Source organism: Cornus florida, unplaced genomic scaffold (assembly GCF_030987335.1).
Source record: "Cornus florida cultivar Cherokee Brave unplaced genomic scaffold, ASM3098733v1 CherokeeBrave_3.0.0_Hap2_Chr10, whole genome shotgun sequence".
In the NCBI taxonomy this organism is placed as follows: domain Eukaryota; kingdom Viridiplantae; phylum Streptophyta; class Magnoliopsida; order Cornales; family Cornaceae; genus Cornus; species Cornus florida.
This window is the reverse complement of record NW_026775580.1, coordinates 41,494,956-41,515,509: the sequence shown is the minus strand read 5'-3', so window position 1 is coordinate 41,515,509 and position 20,554 is coordinate 41,494,956. Positions and strand designations below refer to the sequence as shown.

At 41.1% G+C, this 20,554-nt stretch overlaps 1 protein-coding gene across 1 annotated transcript; it reads right to left on the bottom strand.

The window, feature by feature from the left end:
* Positions 1–2,532: 2,532 nt before the first annotated feature.
* On the bottom strand, positions 2,533–3,030 carry LOC132277528 (uncharacterized). Its single transcript, XM_059779382.1, has one exon. It carries the CDS (start codon positions 3,028–3,030, stop codon positions 2,533–2,535), a length of 498 nt encoding a protein of 165 aa, XP_059635365.1.
* Positions 3,031–20,554: the final 17,524 nt, after the last annotated feature.

Here is a 20,554-nt window from a genome sequence, read left to right as displayed (position 1 = left end):
GACCAGAAGTGCAAAAAGGCAAAAAATAATGCTCGGTCAAAGGAAAAGGGAATCTTACTAAGCTGAATGAGGTCAAAGATACCCATCCTTTTCCACTACTTTCCTTTTGCTACTGATACACGATCTACCTAATCGTTCCATTGGAGCATTGGTGGGTGCCAGTTTCTGACGGAGAGAGTTGGTTTGTCCCCTTCTGCAGTTAGATAGAGAGTCTTGGAGAAAGGAAGGTGCGATTCGGTTTATGGACAAATCGGAAATAAGGAAGGAGGGAATCGATTAAGAAACACTGGGCCAAGTCCCTTAGCGTTTTCAGTGACGTCGATCAACGTGTTGGAATCCAATTCGACTTGATCTAAGGTTTTGATCGTTGATTTTGTTAGTTGTGTATGCGATGTCGCTTCTGGAAAAAGGGTTTTCCAAATTCATATCACTTTGTTTCGTTTGTTTTGAAATCATGATTATAGAAATGTTTAGACAGAGAGAAATTTGGAGAAGAAGGAAGCGCATTGGGAAAGTAGAGTCTGCAAAATGGAGTTGATTTATGGAAAAACTGTGTGTAGTTGAAAGGTTAAAGGGATTACTGTGAGAATTAATGAGCGATAGGATGGGTTATCATAATCGATATGTTTTTGGATGTGAGTTAAGATAAAGCTGATAGGATTATAAGAGGTATACAAAGTTACGATGCAATGGGTGTATTTGAATTTGGAAGCCGAAGAGTTAAAACGGCTACCAAAATTGGGGGGCATTGTTGACACCTATTTTGGTAATTGGGTTTGGACTCCATTGGGCTTGATGAACAGTGATACAGAGGAAGATATTGGGTTAAGAGGTACTGGGCTAAAAGCATGTTGTGATAAGTTTGGGATTCGATATATTTGTAGTCTACATGGACTAAACAATTAACTTGGGCTTCGGTTGGGATAGTGATGCAGTTAGAAGAAGATTGGGCTTCACAAGGATTATGCTTGGTTTGGATGACATATCAGAGGTTATACAAGAATGAAGCCACGTACAAGGGCACTGCAGATAGGATAGAAGATTTTTTGAATTTTTAAATACATTAGATAAAAGTTGTATATTTATCCTGTATTTAAATAGAGTTAAGAGTTAGTATTCAGTTAGGATTTGTTTAATTTGAATAATTACTTAATTGTATTAGAATACAACTAGAATGCTTGGGTTTAGGAATTTGTTTTGTAATTTATTCTATAAATAATCAAAGAGGCATGCTGTACTAGAGGTCCAGCACCCTCAGAATCATTATTATTATTTGTTTATTTTCTCAAGCTTTTCTAAGAATAGCATCCTTGCTATTTCTTCTTTCTTTCTATCTATTTCTCTCAATCTCTCATTCTATCTATTTCTCTCTTTCCTTCTATCTCTCTTTTCCTCTCTCTTCTTGCTGTATATATTTTCCTCCCTTTTCTATTATCTTGATACGTTACTATAAATTATTCACTGTAAAGTCCTTTCAACTAAGGCATTATTGAACTCAAAAGAGGAATTTTATTATTTCCTTTTTCCTCGCATTGTCTGAAAGTCAACCTTCTCAAAGGAACTAACATTGATTGTTTAAAATCGAACCACATAAGTGGTTTTGACACCCCCGTTTTACATCAAATTAAGATCCGCTCTAACTGGCCGATTTTAGGGTCAACACAATGCATCTAAACCTTTAAGGAAGGAATGGGAAAAACGGGTTAATGAATTTCCCAAATTTAAAGATGCTAAGGTTAGAGCATTGGCTACTCTTGGAGAAGCAAGGAAAATTTGGATGGAACTTGGAGGTGTTCTTGCCTCTATTTAATCCCAGATGGTTCTTCTATGCGGTTGCTTTTATGAAAATTATGATGTAATGGATGGGAATAAGTAGATAACTTTTGACATCACTTACATGTCCAGTTTTTAGGGTCAGCGGCCATTTTGGATTTGTAATGAAGTCTAGTATCTAATAGGATAATGTTTTATTTCTCAATCCTTTGCATGTACTTTTATATGAAGACTTTAAATCATCAAAACTAGAAAACTCATTCACATGTATTGACAATAAGGCTTAGCCATAAAATGACTTTCCATAACAAAGAAATTTAGAGAAATAAAAGAAATTGCCACAATGGAAATGCATATATATACAGGCAAGATGAACAGTTTCCAATATGAACAAAACCTGGTCCATGTAGTGTAGCCACTTTCTCACTGAAGTCTTCCATACTTAGTAAATTAGCTGATCTTGAAAAAATATAGCTAAGTCCTCCTCATTACTCTAGCCAATGTACCTTTCTAAGTACTTAGCCTCTTCTTGAAATGAATTCTTCCTCCATATTGACTTAGCTACCAGAATGGCCAAAGTATGGCCAATATGCCTCCTTTCCAACTTTCTGGTTCACTTAGAAAAGAATATACCAGCCACATTATGTGGCCGGTTGAATGACTGTGGATTTCCAATCTTCATAGATGAAAGGATGATACTCCTTCAAGTATACACCATTTACAGGATGCTTGTGTGATTTTCCATCTATATCCATCAATTTATAAGCTCCTTTTTCCAAGGACTCGTTCCACCAAGTAAGGACCATTCCAATTAGGAGTCCATTTTCTATATTCCAAAGTTTTGATTCCAGGTGGAAATTTGACTTGCCACACCAAGTCTCCTTCCACAAACGTCTTTGCCTTAACCTTCTTGTTATATGCCCGCATGACTTTCTTCTTTTGAGCAATAATATGATCTAGGGCATTTAGACGGACTTCATTAAGGTCTTCTAGTTCCACCAACATGGCATAGTTGTAATATACTAGAGTTAGCCTATTTTGGAAAGCTACCCTTGCAGACCTAATTGTCATTTCCATTGGAAGAACGACATCATGTCCATAAGTAAGCATATATGGTGTGATACCCGTACTTGATCTTTTTGAATTCCTGTAAGCCCAAAGGGCCTCAGAAAGCAAGTGATACCACTCCTTTGGATGATTCTCAATCATCTTTTTAAGGATGTTGAGAATTACTTTGTTAGGCTTTTGCTTGTCCATTTGCTTGGGCAAAGTATGGAGTAGAACTGATTACTTGAACGCTACATTCAGCACAATAATCAATAACCTCACTTCCCATAAAGGAAAGGCTTCTATCTGTGGTGAGAGTCTCTGGAATTCCAAACCTGTGTATAATATGCTTCTTGATAAAATTAATCACTGTTGACTGCTCACAGGTCTTCAATGGAATTGCCTCCACCCACTTTGTGAAATAATCTATTGCAACTACCATGTAAGTGTGTCCATCTGCAGATGGTGGCCTTAACTTTCCAATAAAGTCTAACGCCCACCATCTAAATGGCTAAATTTTCACTATTGGTTGCATGTTTATAACTGGAACTCTTTGGACCAGGCCATGTTCTTGACATACAATACAAGTCTTTGTAAACTCTATGCAGTCTTTTAATATGCCTTTCCAATAATAACCGTACCTTCTAAGAACCCACCTCATCTTAATTCCAGCTTGGTGAGCTTCGCATATTCCAAGGTGCGATTCTGCTATTACTCTCATGGACTCGTTCCTGCCAGGGCATTTTAGCAAAAGTCCATCTTTTTTACTCTTCTTAGAGAGATCTCCATCAATCAAAATGTAATACGGTGCCAAAAGCTAAATTCTCTTGTCCACATTGGCACTAGGATCTTGCAAGAAATGAATAATTGGTGTTCTCCAATCATCCAAATCTAAACCATCTATATCAACATTGAAAATCTCTCATGTCTTTTTGGCAGGTTTGATTCTTTCTGGCTCATCAACTTGGAAATGACCTACCATCTCATACCGTGATTCTATAGAAGGGATAGTCCTTCTTTTAATTTGTATCAAGGTGTCTTCTACACCCGGTGGGACTTTCACTCGAGAGGGTAGTTGTGCTAGATCAGCAGCTTTCATGTTCAAATGCCTTGGCCAATACTTGAGCTGGAAATCATCAAACTGGTAAAGTAATTCCAAGGCCAAAGAGTGGAGAGGCCTCAAATGCGAGTTAAGACATCTATATTCTTCAAAAAGTTAGCTAAGTATCAAGTTGGAATCTCCAATAATCTGGACTTTATCCACCTTTAACTCTAGCAGGATTTCTAACCCAATGATTAATGCCTCATACTCAACTTGGTTGTTTGTACACTTGAAATCTAAGAAGAAAGAAAATATGATTTTTCTTCCTTTTGGTGAAATGATAACTATTCCAGCTCCTCCTCTATCGTGAGTGCTTAACCCATCAAGCTAAAAGAGTTCCAATGGATTCATCAACGGCTGAAAAGTATAATCTTAAAGGCCGCTTCTTGATTGGCGGCATCATCACTGAAGGGTTGGCCAGGTAGCTTTTCAAACCTTCAAAGGCTTGCTGGTGCTGTTCCGTCCACATAAATTCTTAGTGGCCGGTGGCTTTGCTTCAATAATTGCCTTTGCTTTATTTTGGTCTATCTCAATCCCTTTTTGATGAAGAAACCCAGGAAGTTTCCAGCTGAAACCCCAAAAGCGCACTTCAAAGGATTCATCTTTAAATTCTGCCTCATTCTTTCAAAAGCCATCTTCAAATTCTGGTGATGTTGAACCTTAACCGAGGACTTGATGACTACATCATCAATGTATACTTCTAGAAAATGGCCAATCATGTCATGGAAAATGGCATTCATAGCCCTTTGGTATGTTGCTCCGGCATTCTTTAACCTAAACGGCATGATAACCCATTCAAAAGTTCCAATGGATCCTGGACATCTGAAAGCTGTCTTGGCAATGTCCTCTTCTGCAATATAAATCTGGTTGTACCCGAAATATACATCCATGAATGAAAGAATTTCGTTCTTAGCAGCAGAATCTACTAACTGGTCAGTAACAGGTATGGGGTATTTATCATTTGGAGTTGCAAGATTGATATCCCAGAAATCCACACATACCCTTAGCTTGCCATTCTTCTTAATAATTGGAACTGTGTTGGAAATCCAGTCTACATACCTAGCGGTTCTTATAAAACCAGCCTTGTGTAACCTTTCTATCTTTTCTTTAACCTTCAGAACAACTTCTTGGGACATCCTTTTTGGAGGCTGCTTGAAAGGCTTGAAACCTTCCTTAATTGGCAGCTTATGCTCTGCCAGTTCTCTGGAAAGTCCTGGCATTTCCTCATACGTCCATACAAAGCAATCTTTGTATTCATGAAGTAAGGAAATTAATTCTTCTTTGAAGGTTGGTTCTAAGAGCTTACTAATGTAGGTAGGCTGAGGGTCTTGCTCCGTTCCAAGGTTAACTTCCAAAAGTGGATCTTGCACTTCGACCTTAAGATCATCAAGCTTCATTGGTGCTGCCTTCAAGTTTGTTAGTTGGATAGTATCCAACTTGTCTTCAATATCTTCTAAAATCTCCAAAACATTGGTTAAAAATGAAGTATTGGCATCTGAAGTCCTTTCCAGCCGTAGTTCGACCAGATATGCTTTCAACCTGGCAAGGCAACAATTAACCGCCTGGCCAAGTATTCTATCTTCTTTAGGCTTCCATTCCATAAAAACTTTTGTCTGAAATGTAGTGTTGAACACCGGCCTTGGGTAGAACTATTGGCCTTGGTGTTCCTTGGAAGAGCTCCCTTACTTCCTCTTCTATGAGAGTTCGTCTCATGGTGGCCTTCCTTAGACGGCCTTTGTTATCCTTTCCAATAAATCTGATTGGAACGAATTCTTCGCTATATAGTTTGGCATTTGCATGGTAGACCCTTGCCACAAATGGCCAGTTGTCAACCTCCACCACTTTTACCTCATCTCCATCCTAAAATATTTGCATTTGATGGAGTGAAGATGGGATGCAAAAGTTTGGGTGAATCCATTCACGACCAAAAAGCAAATTATAGGCTGCTGTGGACTCAATGACAAAGAAAGATGTGATGGAAGTTCTATCTCCCACAGTTAACTCCAACGGTAGAATTCCTTGCGTTTTCACTATTCCTCCCGTGAATCCACTAATGGATACATTAGTTGGAATAATGTCTTCAGGTGACTTTCCAAGCATGCGCATGACATTGACTGGAACAACGTTCAGCACTGAACCATTATCCACTAGAACTCTTGCCAGGGGCCTTTCTTCCACCAGTACCTTGATATAAAAAGGTTTGAGCTGCTGAGTCATGCCTTATGGTGGCTTTTCCAACACAATTTTCTTTGGCCTCGTGGGGCTGTTCTCTTCAATCACAACCCCCTTTAATTTCTGGAGATGCTCAGCTTCATCTTCAAAAACCTCTTCTATATGAATACCATTATTCGGTTCCATAATGATTGGCCCAGAACTAGACTGTCCAGGGCTTTCCATGGGAGGACTTGTATTTATTACATCCCCTTCCATTGAATTGGGCTGATTTGGCTATGGCTCAAAACATAAAGGAAGAACCACTACCATATTGCAAGTAAATTCACCTGGAAGGCTCCCAAAATAGATTTTCTTGCTGCTGCTGGAACTGTTAGAGATTTCCAAGTCTGTTCTATCTTTTGTAGGAGGGTCTTCTGCAGTCATGGAATTTCCAACTTCTGAATCAAGATCTAGCAAATCGTCAGGATCTCTTTCCTTTCCTTTAGCTTGAAGTTTTGATAAGTCTAATGGTTTAGTAGTCTTTTTTGGCCAGTTGGACCAGCCATGGTCTTTCTCCTATAACCTTCTTCTATCAACCATTTTCCTTTACTGCCTTCGCTTTTGTGTGCAAGTCAAATAAAAATCATCATGAACCAGAAACTTGGGATGATCAAGCCTCTTCCACCTCTCATTTTGTGAGGTAGGAGGCTTAACCATTCTTGGACAGAGATGCTCATTTCCCTTTCTAATCCAAACTTCCAAAGCCATTTTTGGCCTGGAATAGCTATCACCCTCGGATGCTTTGCCATACCATTTGCTGCTTTCATACCTTCTGCTAGGATGAGGCTTTGCCTCATAAGGAACCCTACTCATTTCCAAACTTCTTGGAAGGAATTCTGGTCTCCTTTCTGCTGCCCTTCTTTCAGTATAGAATCGGCTTTCCTTCTCTGGAATGGTCACAGTAACTGTGTTTTTCACCTTTTAGAAAGTTAGCAGGTCATGGATCTTCCTTTTTTGACCTTGATCGTCACTGGAAAACTTCTCCATCCACTTCTCTTTTGTAGAATCTCTATTGCAACCTTCATTCTAAATTTTACACTTGGGGCAACAACCTTGCTGGATTAAGGCAATCTGAGCCTCTCGGAGTTGCCTTTCCAACTCAGTCACTGTTTTCTCCATAGATGCTGCTATCTTAGGAATTTCCAGCTTTCCACCAACCACTGGATCTGTCAAGTCCACCTTCTTTTTAGGATGTTTCGGAACCATAGAAGCAACATTTGTTGCAACGACCTTAGGGAAAGGATTTCCATCAACACCCATCACCTCTGATTTTTCTAGAAACTTCAGCCTACCATCATCAATTGCTTTCTACACAATATTACGAAAAACCACACAATTATTTGTAGAATGGCTCAACACATTGTGGAATTTGCAATACTCCTTCTCAGCAATTTCAGAGGCCGTTGGCATCTTGTGGCTTGTTGTGAAGATCAGTTACTTGTCAGCCATGAGCAAATCAAATATTTGCTCGGCTTTGGAAATATTAAAAGAGTAACTCCTGGAAGGGTCTGCCCCCTTCCACTTGGAACTAGAGGAGGTCTATAAGTTGGTCGTGGTTGATTTTGGTTTTGCCAAAGGCTCACAAGTATAGGCCTTCTTTATGTTGAGCTCAGCTATATTAACTTCCAAATCTCCCTCTGTATTAGTGGTAAACACCTCATAGTTAGGATGACGATAGTAAGTACCCTTGGAAGAAGACTTACGATCCTGGTCTTCGCGGAGGAGGTCTCATACTTAGCCACTATATTGGTCAAATCGAATAGATCATGGAAATGTACTCCTTTAAACTTCTTACGAAGCTCAAATTCTAAGCCATTAACAGCCATTTCAACATACTCTTCTGGTGGCAAGGATAAATTGCATTTGTGTTTAGCCCTTCTGAATCTGGAGAAAAAACTGATCACTGACTCTCCAGGTAACTGATAGGGTCTGGAAAGATCTGCCATGAACACCTCAGGCTCGGTATTATAGAACTGAGTATGGAATAAGTCCTTAAATTACTGCCAACTTTGGATGGAGTTGGCTGGCAAGTTGGAATACCACCTAAAAGCATAGCCGGTCAATGTATTTGGAAACAAGCGTACCTTCAGCCATAGATTGGCTGTTGCTTCTCCACATTAGACAGTGAAATGGCTGATATGTTCCAATGTGGACTGTCCGCCCTCTCCATTGAAAGTTGTGAATTCTAGAATTCTAGAATTCTAAAATTCCTTGGATACTCAACTTTGTCAATGAACTCCGGATAGGGCTTTCTATTGGCTGGTCTTCCACCCCTTCGAGTTGGCCAAATTCCTATTGGAGGAATTCTACAAATTGGCCTCTATCAAGTGCTATGGGCTGTGAAAGGTTGTTATTTGGCCTCACTTAAGGTTGGTTGACCCTTTGATGCCCCCCTCCTCCCATTGGCAGTGGGTTAGCGTCAAAAGGGTTATTCCTCCCATGGTTCCTTCCTCCTTGGTCCGAAAGTGGCTCCCTTGGAAAAGGTTGCCCCCAATCGTTATCGGCATGGCCACATGTGGCCTTGGGAGTGTAGGTGCGGCTGGCTGAATGTTCACAGATGGAACATTCTACTGTTCTTGAGGAATATGGTATGGCCATGGCTGGCTAGGCTGATCATGCCATGTCCGCTATGGGAATGCCACTGTTGGAAAGTTCTGAACTTGCTGAGTGGCTGGCATGGGCACTGATTGTGGAATGGTCATCTGTGTTATTGGAAGGGACTACATCTGCTGTAGAGTTAGAAGGAATGAATCTGCAGGTTGTTGAGAGGGACTGCCTTCAACAAAGGTAGCCGACCTGCTAACTTGGAAGGCCGACTGTTGAGTCTTTTCAGAATTGCTTGGCCGAGGGGCCATGGCTTGTGCCAAGCTTCCAATGGATCGCTCTAACATAGACTCAAATCTTTGAGAGATTTGGTCCACCATTTCTGTTAGCTTCCGCTCGTTAGCAAGCACGGCTTTTGATTTGTCTTGCGCAACTCTGGCGAAGTCTTGGGCCACACTTGCTTGGTCTTGCTTAAACCTATCTTGTTGCATGGCCATCATGTGGATGTTGTCCATGATAGGTCCATTTGTCATGGTTTGGGTAAACTTTTCTACCATGATACTTTCATCAGGTGCAAACCATGAACCTTTAGCTGGAAGGTCACTGGCTTGCAATTCTTCAATCTCGGCAGGGTCTTGGATAGACTTGCCTTACCTTCCTTCACCGGCCATTGAACAATCTGTCTAGAGGTCCCACCGGGTGTGCTAATATGTTCGGCTAGCGAGAAAGCGCTGGTTCCGCTTTCTGGATTGTGTGTAAATGTGGAATAGAATAGTGTGAGTTGCGGGGGTGCCAAGAACTGTAATAGTTCCAAAGTATAAATCCGAACGGTTATCCAGTTGAAAAGTTGTAGGGATTAAGCGATTGTACGAAGGTTTGGAATGACCACCTTCGAAGGGTATTTTTTGCTTTTGAACAAGGACTTTAAACTATTCTATAGCTAATGGAAATGAAGACAGTATTGAAGTGCAAGTGCTGAAATTTAAGGTAATTGAAATGCAAGACTTAGAATGTAAGAAAGGAAGTGCGAGTACTAAAATTAAAGAATTGAAGTGCAGTGCTTAGCTGAAAGTAACAAAAGGAGTACAGGACTGGAAATTCATCGCATGGAATGAAAGCTATATAGAATAGCAAAGTGCTAGACTCAACTTGAAAGTATGTAAATTCATTGCTGGAATGGAAAGTACATGAACTAACAAGTGCTAGGTTTAGACATAATGTAAATTCATTGCTGGAATGAAAGGTACATGAAATAGCAAAGATGCTGTGTTTGTATGCTGGGCAGGCAGGGTTTGCAAACTAGCCTTAGGTGCTCTATTTATAGAGCTCTTCATTGCATGCAGCAACTTGATGTGGCAGCTTCAGCAGCTTCTACGTGGACTGATTCTGGACTGCCAAGTGTTCCATGTTCTCTTGGCAGTTGTAATTTCTTTTCAGTTAAACTTCTTCTTGCTCCTTATTTCTTCTGATGCACAACTCAAGCCATGTTTGTACTAGTCCTTCACGAACTTGCATCGTGGGTAGTTTTTGGAATGAAATTCCACTTGTCTTCTTCACAATTTGACACGTGTCCCATGTATTCTTGTTCTTCTTCCGTCTCCCAAATTCTTCCTCCAATTTAGACACGATTTAATCACCTTAAACCCATCATCTAAAATCCACATCAACCGTTTTCAATTAGTGGTAATAGTCGCATAAGACACTGCCACTTTCAACTGATCTTATTCCATAATGTCTTGTAATCCCTTCCTTCTTTAAAGTCCTTTTGTATAATTTCTATACAGAAGAAATTATATCATGCATGTATATAGAAGTTATTTGCAGACCACGTTCTCCTGGCTTTGGGTAACTTCCTTCCAATTAAACTTTCCATTCTGGTCTTTGTATTATGACGCCGTGGCCCCTTTCTTTCAGCAATTTCTTCATCGTGGATAATATATATATGTAAATATATATATATATATCCCTGAATACATCATCCCCCACGTCTGCTGACCATGATCTTTATATTTTAATAACCTTCCTTAATCAGACTTTCCCTTCTTGCTTGATGGCGTCGTGGTCCCTGAATTTCAGTAACTTCTTCATCGTGGGAAATATTCCATCTATGGCGTTGTGGTCTCTTCTTTCAACGATTTCCCTTTCGTGAGTCATATCTGATACATAAATATATATCCATAAATACAAATATTCCCCCACGTCCCTTATTCTTCTGTAACTTTCCTCAACCAAACCTTCCTTCCTGTTTTCACGACATCATGCTCTCAGGGCACAAGTGACTTCTTTTAAATCATGGGTTTAATATATATATATATATATATATATATATATATATATATATATATATCTATAAATATATTAAACCCACGATTTTGTAAAATTACAGCACCAAATACTGACTAAGTCTGAACAAGCCGCTGAGATTTCCTAAAAATAAGGAGAAATTCCAGCCCCACGTTCTCCTCCCTTGACTTGGTCAACTTGAAAGAATTAATCCACCGTGGCAAGTTCAATAAGACTCGCTATGTGTTAATAAATCATTAGTTGGCTAATCTGTGACTTTAAACTTCTCATGAGGTTACACTTATGATAGTAACTCCATGCCACCTTTTTATGACATTATATCCCAAACTTGGTAAGTCCTGGGACTTACCACTTTCCTTCAATTCAATAATTCCACGTGGTGGAACTTATCTCTACCAATCACTCTTCTAATGAAACTACGTAGTTTCAATGTCCCAAAAATATATATTAACCAGAATTACAATCCAGCGTGGTGAGTTCCATTAGACCTTGTCATATTTCTCTTTTCTAGTGGTAACCCATGTCAATAATTACATGTCATTCCTTCCTTTATTGGATAATTAGTATAAAAACCCCATATGGTAAGCTCGCTAAAACTCGCCATTTGTCATCTTTCCATTGGACAAAAATAATGGAGTAAACAATATTAACTACTAAGCAATATGACAGACTTAAAAACATAAGTAACAATATGCACTTAGACGTAAGACATATATACCTCTCCCGAAGCAATTTGTTGTCTCTGCTCGCTCATCAGAGCATTAATCACTGCTGCCTGTGTAAATCCATTTGTTGGATTTTTCTTTTAAATTCTTTATTTGGAATCCAACTTAAAAAAGGGGAAAAATATCTCCAGTCAACGTCAATAGCACCCTCCATTGGCTCAATCACTAAAACCTTGAAGATATCCTCTCTCGAGAAAGTGATTCCAAGCTCTTTTACATCCTTTCCCAATGCCTGCAAATGCCATTCATTTTTCTCAATATTATTGATTTTTGTTGATGCCACAGTTTAAAAGCTTGCTGGCTTCATATGTAATTATGAAACTCATTTCTTTCAATACTAATCCAAAGAGTTCAGACTCGAATACGTCCATGAGTTTCACAGCTTCAACGGGACAATTCTTGACATGAGCGTGCAAGTGTTGTGTAATATTTTCAATCAAAACTACATGAGTATTTTTATTAGTTTCAAAACAAATTAATTAATTATCAATGGAAGTCCAAAATTCTTACAAAAGAATATCAGCCCTTGGAGGCTTGCTTGTTTCCTTTGCATCGATTCATAGGTTGTCACAATTAATGAAGTTCTGAATAAGAGGCTTTAAAATTCCTATAAAATAAAATATGCAATAAAATATAAGATGATGAAAAATAAAATTATATATTTTCTTGTATTAACATGCTATTTTAACCAAATTAACATTTGACAATGAAAAATGGGATCTTCTTATATTTATATATACTAGTCAAGCAAAACGTACATGCGATGCACATGATATGATATTATATATTTTCTTTTTATTTAAAGCTAAAATTCAGTTTTCAATAAAATTATAAATTAATAAACTTTTGAACTTTTAAATTTCAATTTATTAATAAACAATAACTTGAATAAATTTGATTTATTAAATATTTTTATGATAATAAATTTTAATACAAAAAACTGTTAGATGCAAAGATCACTCACTTGGAAACATGTCTATATTTTGGCAACTCACCAAATTCCAACTCCTTTATCAAAAAAGTTAAAAATTAAATTACAAACTGCTATATTAATGTCTAATTTAATCAACATTTTAATACAACAATGTCAAAAGAAAATCATAACCAAACCATATAATTCATTTTACAAGTTTACCAGGCTATTATAGAATTCTTCTATCACACAAGTTAGTATCCGCAAAACACAAACTTATGTGTTAAAAATACAAATTGATCGAAGAAAGAGATAGAGAAGGCTAAGCACTACTTTTTCTAATACATTGGTGTTACAAAATAAATAAATAAAAATAAAAATAAAAATAAAAAAGGCAAAAAATTGGCATCTACAGACAGCAGCAAAGTTCTTTTCTGAGACAACCAAACTTCTAAATAAATGTACAACCCAACTTAATTAAAAATAAAAATAAAATGATTTGGCCGGATAAAAATGAGATTAATGTGTTTAATCCTCATATATGTTATTGTTGTGGCCCCATTATTGAGCTTAATTTTGTAATTCTGATATGATAAAAATAAGATTTGATATTTTTAACTTGTATATATAATTTATTTTGCAAGAAAGAGGTATTTTGTTCTGTAAAGACTTCGATTATGAGTAGACAAAAATTAAAAAGTAAATGGGCTCCCATAAATAAATTTAGTACCTTGAAACTTTGACATACTCAAGATATTTAACTATTCAATCTTTGCTTTATACATAGATAGACAGTGAGTGTGGTTTTGATGGTTCTTCCGCGATACATAATAATGGAATCTCTCTTTATATGGGCATAATGTCATGGATTTGGACCTTTCCAAGCTTACGTGCAGCCTTATACACTTTCAAGTCCCCTTGAAGCGCTAAGTCAGCCTAACCAAGTGTGCTAGCTTAGTGAAGACTAAGGCTAGACAAGTGTTTTGCTTACTTGGGTGTGTAGGAAGAGATTAGGCAAGTGAGCAAGAGAGTTTGGGAATGTATGAACACTTGTATTACTTGAGAGGAGATTACGACTTAGGTTGCTTGGTGAGGAACAAATGAACTCCTGCCTCTTATTTATAGGCCTTTGGCCTTACAAGAACATTCTAGATGTGTACAAATGTGTGGCCTACAATAAGTGTCTAGAATCCTCCAAAGATATATCTACACAATTCTAGAACTACCTACAATGTACAAAACAAGTCTCGAGAATTCTAGAGAATTCTATACAACTCTAGACAAGTCTAGAAAAGGTTAGACAACTCCACACTAGTCTAGAGAATTCTGAAAAGTTCTATAGTTGTGTAGAGAAGTCTAGAAAGCTCCGGTCCATGCAGGCTCCATGTCATCGTTTGTTGGGCGCCTGCGTGGCGTATCCTCTCGACGCCCTCGTCGCGTCTTCTTGCTTGAACCGATAGATATGCTTCACAAACTACCAAAGTGTATCCTCGTGCTCCCAGCTCACCTCGCTATCTGACAGGTTCTTCCATTTCACTAAATACTCTATATGCTTAGGCACACCTCTCCTACTCATCACACGATCCGCAAGGATGCAATCCACTTCCTTGTCAAATGATGTGACAACGGCCGTGGGTATCCTCTGCGATATGCCTCGAGTAAGGTCTTCCGTGTCTTCATGATAAGGCTTGAGCATGCTGACATGGAAGATTGGATGTATCTTCAACTTGGGTAAAAGCTTTATTATGTAGGAGACCTTGCCCATCTGCTTGACAATGGGGAACGGGCCCTCGTACCTCCTTACTAGCCCCTTATACACGCTCTGGAAGGACTTAAACTGTTGGGGTAGTAGCTTAACCATCACCTGGTCTCCCACTATGTACTTCACCCGCCTTTGTTTGGTGTCGGCCCACTTTTTCATCTTCTTTGCTGCCTTGTCAAAGTACGCCCTAGCCAGGTTGGACTGCTCGTGCCACCTCTTGGCAAAGTTGTAGGCCGCCGGACTTTTACCATCGCAAGTCGAAGCAATGGCGTTGGGTGTCATAGGCTGCCGTCTGGTAACAACCTCAAATGGACTGTGATTGGTAGCCTCACTCCGCTGCAAGTTGTAAGAAAACTATGCCACCCCAAGGAGTTTGGCCCAATCTCACTGGTTGGCACTCACATAGTGCCTCAAATAAAGCTCCAGGAGAGCGTTGATGCGCTTTGTCTGCCCATTTGATTGGGGGTGGAAACTCGTAGAGAAGTTAAGATCCGTCCCCATCTTCTTGAAGAGCCCCGTCCAAAATCTACCCGTGAAGCGCGGGTCTCTGTCACTGACAATGTTTTGCGGAACTCCCCAAAGCTTGACCACATGGTCAACAAATAATTCTGCTGCCCTCTCTGCCGTGCAATCTGCTGGTGCGGGTATGAAGGTGGCATACTTGTTAAACCGATCTACCACTACTATAATGCTCCCGTAACCTTCTGACTTGGGCAAGCAAGTGATGAAATCCATGGAGACGCTCTCCCATGGTCTCTTTGGAATAGGCAGTGACTCTAGTAGGCCTGTAGGATGTTGTTGCTCAATCTTGTCTTGTTGGCACACAAGACAAGTCCTCACATATGTCTCCACATCATCACGCATCCGAGGCCAATAGTAAGAATCTTCTAGGAGTGCTAGTGTGCGCTGCATACCTGGGTGACCAGCCCATTTGGTGTCATGGCACTCCCGTATTAGCTCATTTCATAAGTTGTCCCACCTGGGCACAAATAGTCAGTCCCCTGTAGTGAGAAGTAAATCATCCCTTAGCCAAAAGCATCAAGTCTTCCCTTCCTTAGCCAGCTGAATAAGACTTTTGGCTAAAGGGTCATGCTGCAACCCCTCTTTGATCCACTCCACAAGAGGGTGTTGGGGCCGACTGATAGCTGCGAGCTCGGCTTTGCGACTAAGCGCATCTGCCACAACATTGGCCTTACCCGGCTAATATTCAAAATGATAAGTGAACTCCGCTAGGAAGTCTTGCCAACGAGCTTGCTTGGGGCTGAGCTTCTTCTGTGTCTGGAAGTAGCTGGTGGCAACATTATTCGTCTTAATCACAAATTGTGCCCCGAGCAAGTAGTGTCTCCAAGTACATAGGCAATGGATGACCGCCGTCATCTCTTTCTCCTGCACCGTATAGCCCCGCTCGGTGTCTTTAAGCTTGCGGCTCTCATAAGCTATGGGGTGTTTTTCCTGCATCAACACTTCCCCAGTAGCAAAGTCTGATGCATCCGTGTGCACCTCATATGGCTTGGAATGGTCGGGCAAGCTTGATAAGCGCCGAATAATGTATATTCAAGCGCCCTAAATTACATTAACAAAGTCCAGTTATTAATTATTTTATGTAGATTAACTCCAATTCTATGTTTTTATGCATTTTTAGGTTCATTGGCCAAAATGGAACAAGAATAAGGCCTTGTGGAGTCTTGAGCAACAAAAGGGTGCCAATGCTGAATTCTGGCAGCAGTAGAGCCTGGACTTCGCTTGCCATTTTGACCTTCCAAACTCGAGAACTGGACTTCCCTCATAACATGAAAGATTTAGAGTTCTGAATCAGCTTTCCAAATCTTCAAGTGGTTCATCATTCGGAGTTCGGAGCAGAGAGTTATGATCTTCACAACAGAGGTGCGTAGAACTGCCTAGCAGCACTGATGTACTGCCTTTCTCCCCATTTTCGACCAACCAGACTTGAGATTTGGGTCTTCATCAAAACATGAAGTTTTTAAAGCACTGAATCAGCTCTCCAAACCTTCAAACAGATCGTCATTCGGAGTTCGGGGCACAAAGTTATAGCAGTTTTCCCAAAATAGGTCAGCACTGAGCAAGAGGAGCATGTTGCACATTGCACTAAGTTAGAGTGCTCGAAGTCACCAAGCATGCGCTCGAAAATCAGGCAGAATGCCCTTCGGAAATGGCTCATTTCAGCCCACTTGCACATTGGTTTCCTCAATGCCATCTTCCCTCTTTATGAAGTGGTTGGAGGTGTTCCTTGGAGGAGAGAGGGTATGGTTGGAGCATAAAAGGCTACCCAAAGGCCACATATATCATGAAGCTTTATCTTGAGCAAGAGAAAGGAGAGAGAAGAGAGCAAGGAGAAGGGTGTTCTTGAGTGCTACAGTAGGAGCTCGAAAATGGAGATGAGGATGATGCTTCTTCCTTCTTCTAGCTCACCAATGGGTAACTAAACCTCATCTAGGGAGGTGATGAAACCCCTCCCTTGTAAGCATGTGTTAGTATAGTTTATTTTTGGGGATTACAATGTATTTTTGATAGTCTTTCCATGGTCAAGAGCCTCATTTTTGTTGTAATGAATGTTGAATGTTTTAAATGATTATTGTGAGTTATTCATCTTGTCTTGGATGGTTGCCTTTCTTAATCATATTGCTTGCACTTCCATGGTGACAATGGAAGTTAGATCATGGAATGGTTTTAATGGCATGGAGTTGGAGAACCTAGATAGTTCATGGCTTAGGGTTTCCCTTTGATGGGCTATACTTGATTCTTAGCTTTATGTGCATTCACCATTTAAATTAGGGCTTGATAATCCTTGGCTTAGTAAGCATGTTCTAAGCTACATTTTAGTTTAGGTAGTTGATCATGTGAACCTTTGATGGTTTATTCTTGCCTTTCTAATTAAATGAACTTCTTAAGGATATTATAGCAACCTAGTATTGTTATGTATCATGACTATCATATATGTTGTTTTCCCCTTAAATTAATCTTAACCTAGCATGTGTAGAGGGATGGAGGTGGATTCATTTCCCTAGCCTTCTTTACTTGTACTCACTCCCTTGAATTCTTGCAATTTACTGTTTTATGCACTTTTAATTTCCTAGCTTAAGTGACATCCAACAAAACCTCTATACACCCTTCATCATTCTAAGAATGATTCTAGACATTTAGGTTGTATTAGACTAGCGTAGTCCCTGTGGTTCGACTTACCCGACCAATAGCCCTATTTTACAATGATTCGTGCTATTGCGAAGGTTGATGTTAATTGACCAACCGATCAAAGCTAAGTACCGGCTCCTCTGTAACTGCCCTCTTTAAATCATCAAATGCCCCCTGGTATGACTCTGTCCAACTCTAACCACACGCCTTCTTAAAAAGGTTTATCAATGGGGCTGCTCTCGCCGAGTAACCCTTAATAAAGCGGCGGTAGTAATTGACAAGCCCAAGAAATGAACGTAGCTCTGTCACCTTAGTGGGCGGCTCCCACTCTTGAATGCCCCTTACCTTTGCCTCATCCATCATCAGTTTGCCATCCCATATCTTATGCCCTAGGAACAACACCTCCTCTTGGGCAAAGGAGCATTTCTCTATCTTCACATATAGGTCGTTCTCCCGTAGGACTTGGAAGACCACCCTCAAGTGTTGCACGTGCTCTTCTAAAGTGGTGCTATACACAACAATATCATCCAAGTAAACCACTACAAAGCAATCTAAGTAGGGATGGAAGAGCTTGTTCGTCAAAGTATAGAAAGTAGCAGGTGCATTGGTAAGGCCAAATAGCATAACAAAAAACTCATAAAAGCCATACCTCGTCACACATGTAGTCTTAGGCTCATCCCGTCCGCTATCCGCACCTGGTAGTACCCCGAGCGTAAGTTTAGCTTAGTTAAGTAGCGTGCTCCACCAAGCTGATCAAAAAGATCGGCAATGAGAGGAATGGGGTACTTATTTTTTATAGTCACCTTGTTAAGCGCCCGGTAGTCGATGCACATGCGTAAGGACCCGCCCTTCTTCCTTTGGAACAACACGGGTGCGCCATATAGGGCCTTCGAGGGTCGAATGTAGCCCGCATCTAATAGCTCCTTGAGTTGCCTCCGCAACTCCTCCAACTCTGGGGGTGCCATCCGGTAGGGCACCAAAGCAAGGGGTTTAGAATCCGGTTCCAGCTCAATCGTATGATCCACCTCCCTCCTAAGTGGAAACTTCTTGGGCAGCTCTTTAGGCATCACGTCCGTGTACTCGTCTAGCACGGCTCGTATCTCCTTAGGCACATCTTCTTGTGGGGAAGGGACTAGCTCATCATCGAGCGTCTCCATCAACGTAGCAAGATAGCTAGTCTCCCCCTTCCTGAAGCCCTTCTTGAACTGTATAGCTGACAAGGCTTGGGCTTCCAACTTGGCGCCTCGCTCTACTGGCACTATGCATGCTGTGTTGCCTTCCATAATACACATAGTGTTAGCAAAAGGAATGGGGAAAGCTCTCACCTTGTCTAAGAACTCCAACCCAAGGACTAGTTTGAAGTCGTCCATGGGTACCACCGATAGATCTATGTGGCCACCCCACTTGCCGATGCATGCTTGGACGCCATGTGCCATGCCATGTATAGCCTTTGCCTCCGAGTTAACTGCCTTCATGGAGCCCCCTTCTTTGCTATACTTGAGGCCCAACCTCTTAGCATCTTCAATACTCATAAAGTTGTGGGACGCACCCGTGTCCACCAAAGCACGTGTGGGTGTCCCATTAATGCTCGCCTCCACGCACATTAGCCCCTTAGCCGCCGCCTTAGGGACTTCAGTTTTAGCCTTAATGGCATTAAGGATTTGTAGTGAACCCATCTACGCCTCCTGTTGCTGTTGTTTCTCCTCATAGTGGTTTGTCATGGCATTGAGGGTCTTCCTCTTAGGGCAATCTCTCACCCAATGTGGCCCGTCACATATGAAGCATGAGCCCTTAGGCTTGGGTACTTTTTCCTTTTCTCCCTTTCCTTTTTGCCACCATGGCCACCACCTGGCTTACGGGCCCAATCCTTGTAGGGTGCAGCGCCCTTGTCTCCCCCACCTTTGCCGGCATACCTCCCCTTGTCCTTGTCTTTGTCTTTTGGCTTAGATGATGGTTCCTTCTTGGAGCTGAAATCAATAAAGGACTCCGCTTCTGCAATAGCCATGGCAAGGTCTTGCACGTTGCGCCGCCTCAACTCCGTCTTGGCCCACAACTGCAAACCATCCGTGAAGAAGAAAAGAGAGTCCTTGTCGGATAGATCCGGGATCTCAAGAGTCAAGTTAGTGAATTCCTTCACATAGTGATCGACCCAACCTGTTTTAGCCTTCGGAGCCTACCCCTGGCTTCATCCTCGGCATTCTCAGGATAGAAATGCTTCTTAATTTCCCTTATGAAATCAGCCCAAGTATCAATAGAGACCGTACCTTTGCCCATGTCACCATACTTTTTCCTCCACCATAGCATGGCATGGTCGGTGAGGTAGAGGGTCGCCGTGCGTATCTTGATGGTCTCATCTGTCATGCCCGTAGCCTCAAAGTATTTCTCCTTGCTGAATAGGAAGTTCTCCAACTCCCTCGTTACCCGGTTCCCACCATAGCATTTAGGCTTGGGAATATCAACCCGGGGTGCTACTACCCCCGTAATAGTTGTGCCGGACGCCACCGCCCGTTTGCACAATACCCAATCCACTCGCATTTCCTCCATTTGCTCGCGGAAAGTGCCAAGCTCCTGATCAATATAGCCACGTAGGGTGGCAAACTCGCCCAACATAAGTTCTCGAAGTGCTTGGAGCTCCTGCCAAAAGTCACCACTTAGGGCATTGAGTGACCCTTTGACAGCATTCTGGACCTCAGCATCCTCCGACTCCAGCCCATCCATGCGCTGGTGAGCATCCTCAAGCTGCTTCAACACGTTGGCTATGGACCCCTCCATGTTTGCCACACGTGCCTCTAAGCCCGCCATGATGTCCTTCGACCTAGCCCTTGTCCTCACTCCGACTAGAGGGAGATTTGCATCCCTTCCACGTAGCTCCTCCTCTTGGGTGTTACTCAAATCCGATTGCTCCGCCATAACTTCCTCTACACAAGGTGTGACGCCTCACGACCTTAGCTCTGATACCAACTGTCATGGACTTGGACCTTTCCAAGCTCATGTGCGGCCACTTTTAAGCCCCCTTGAAG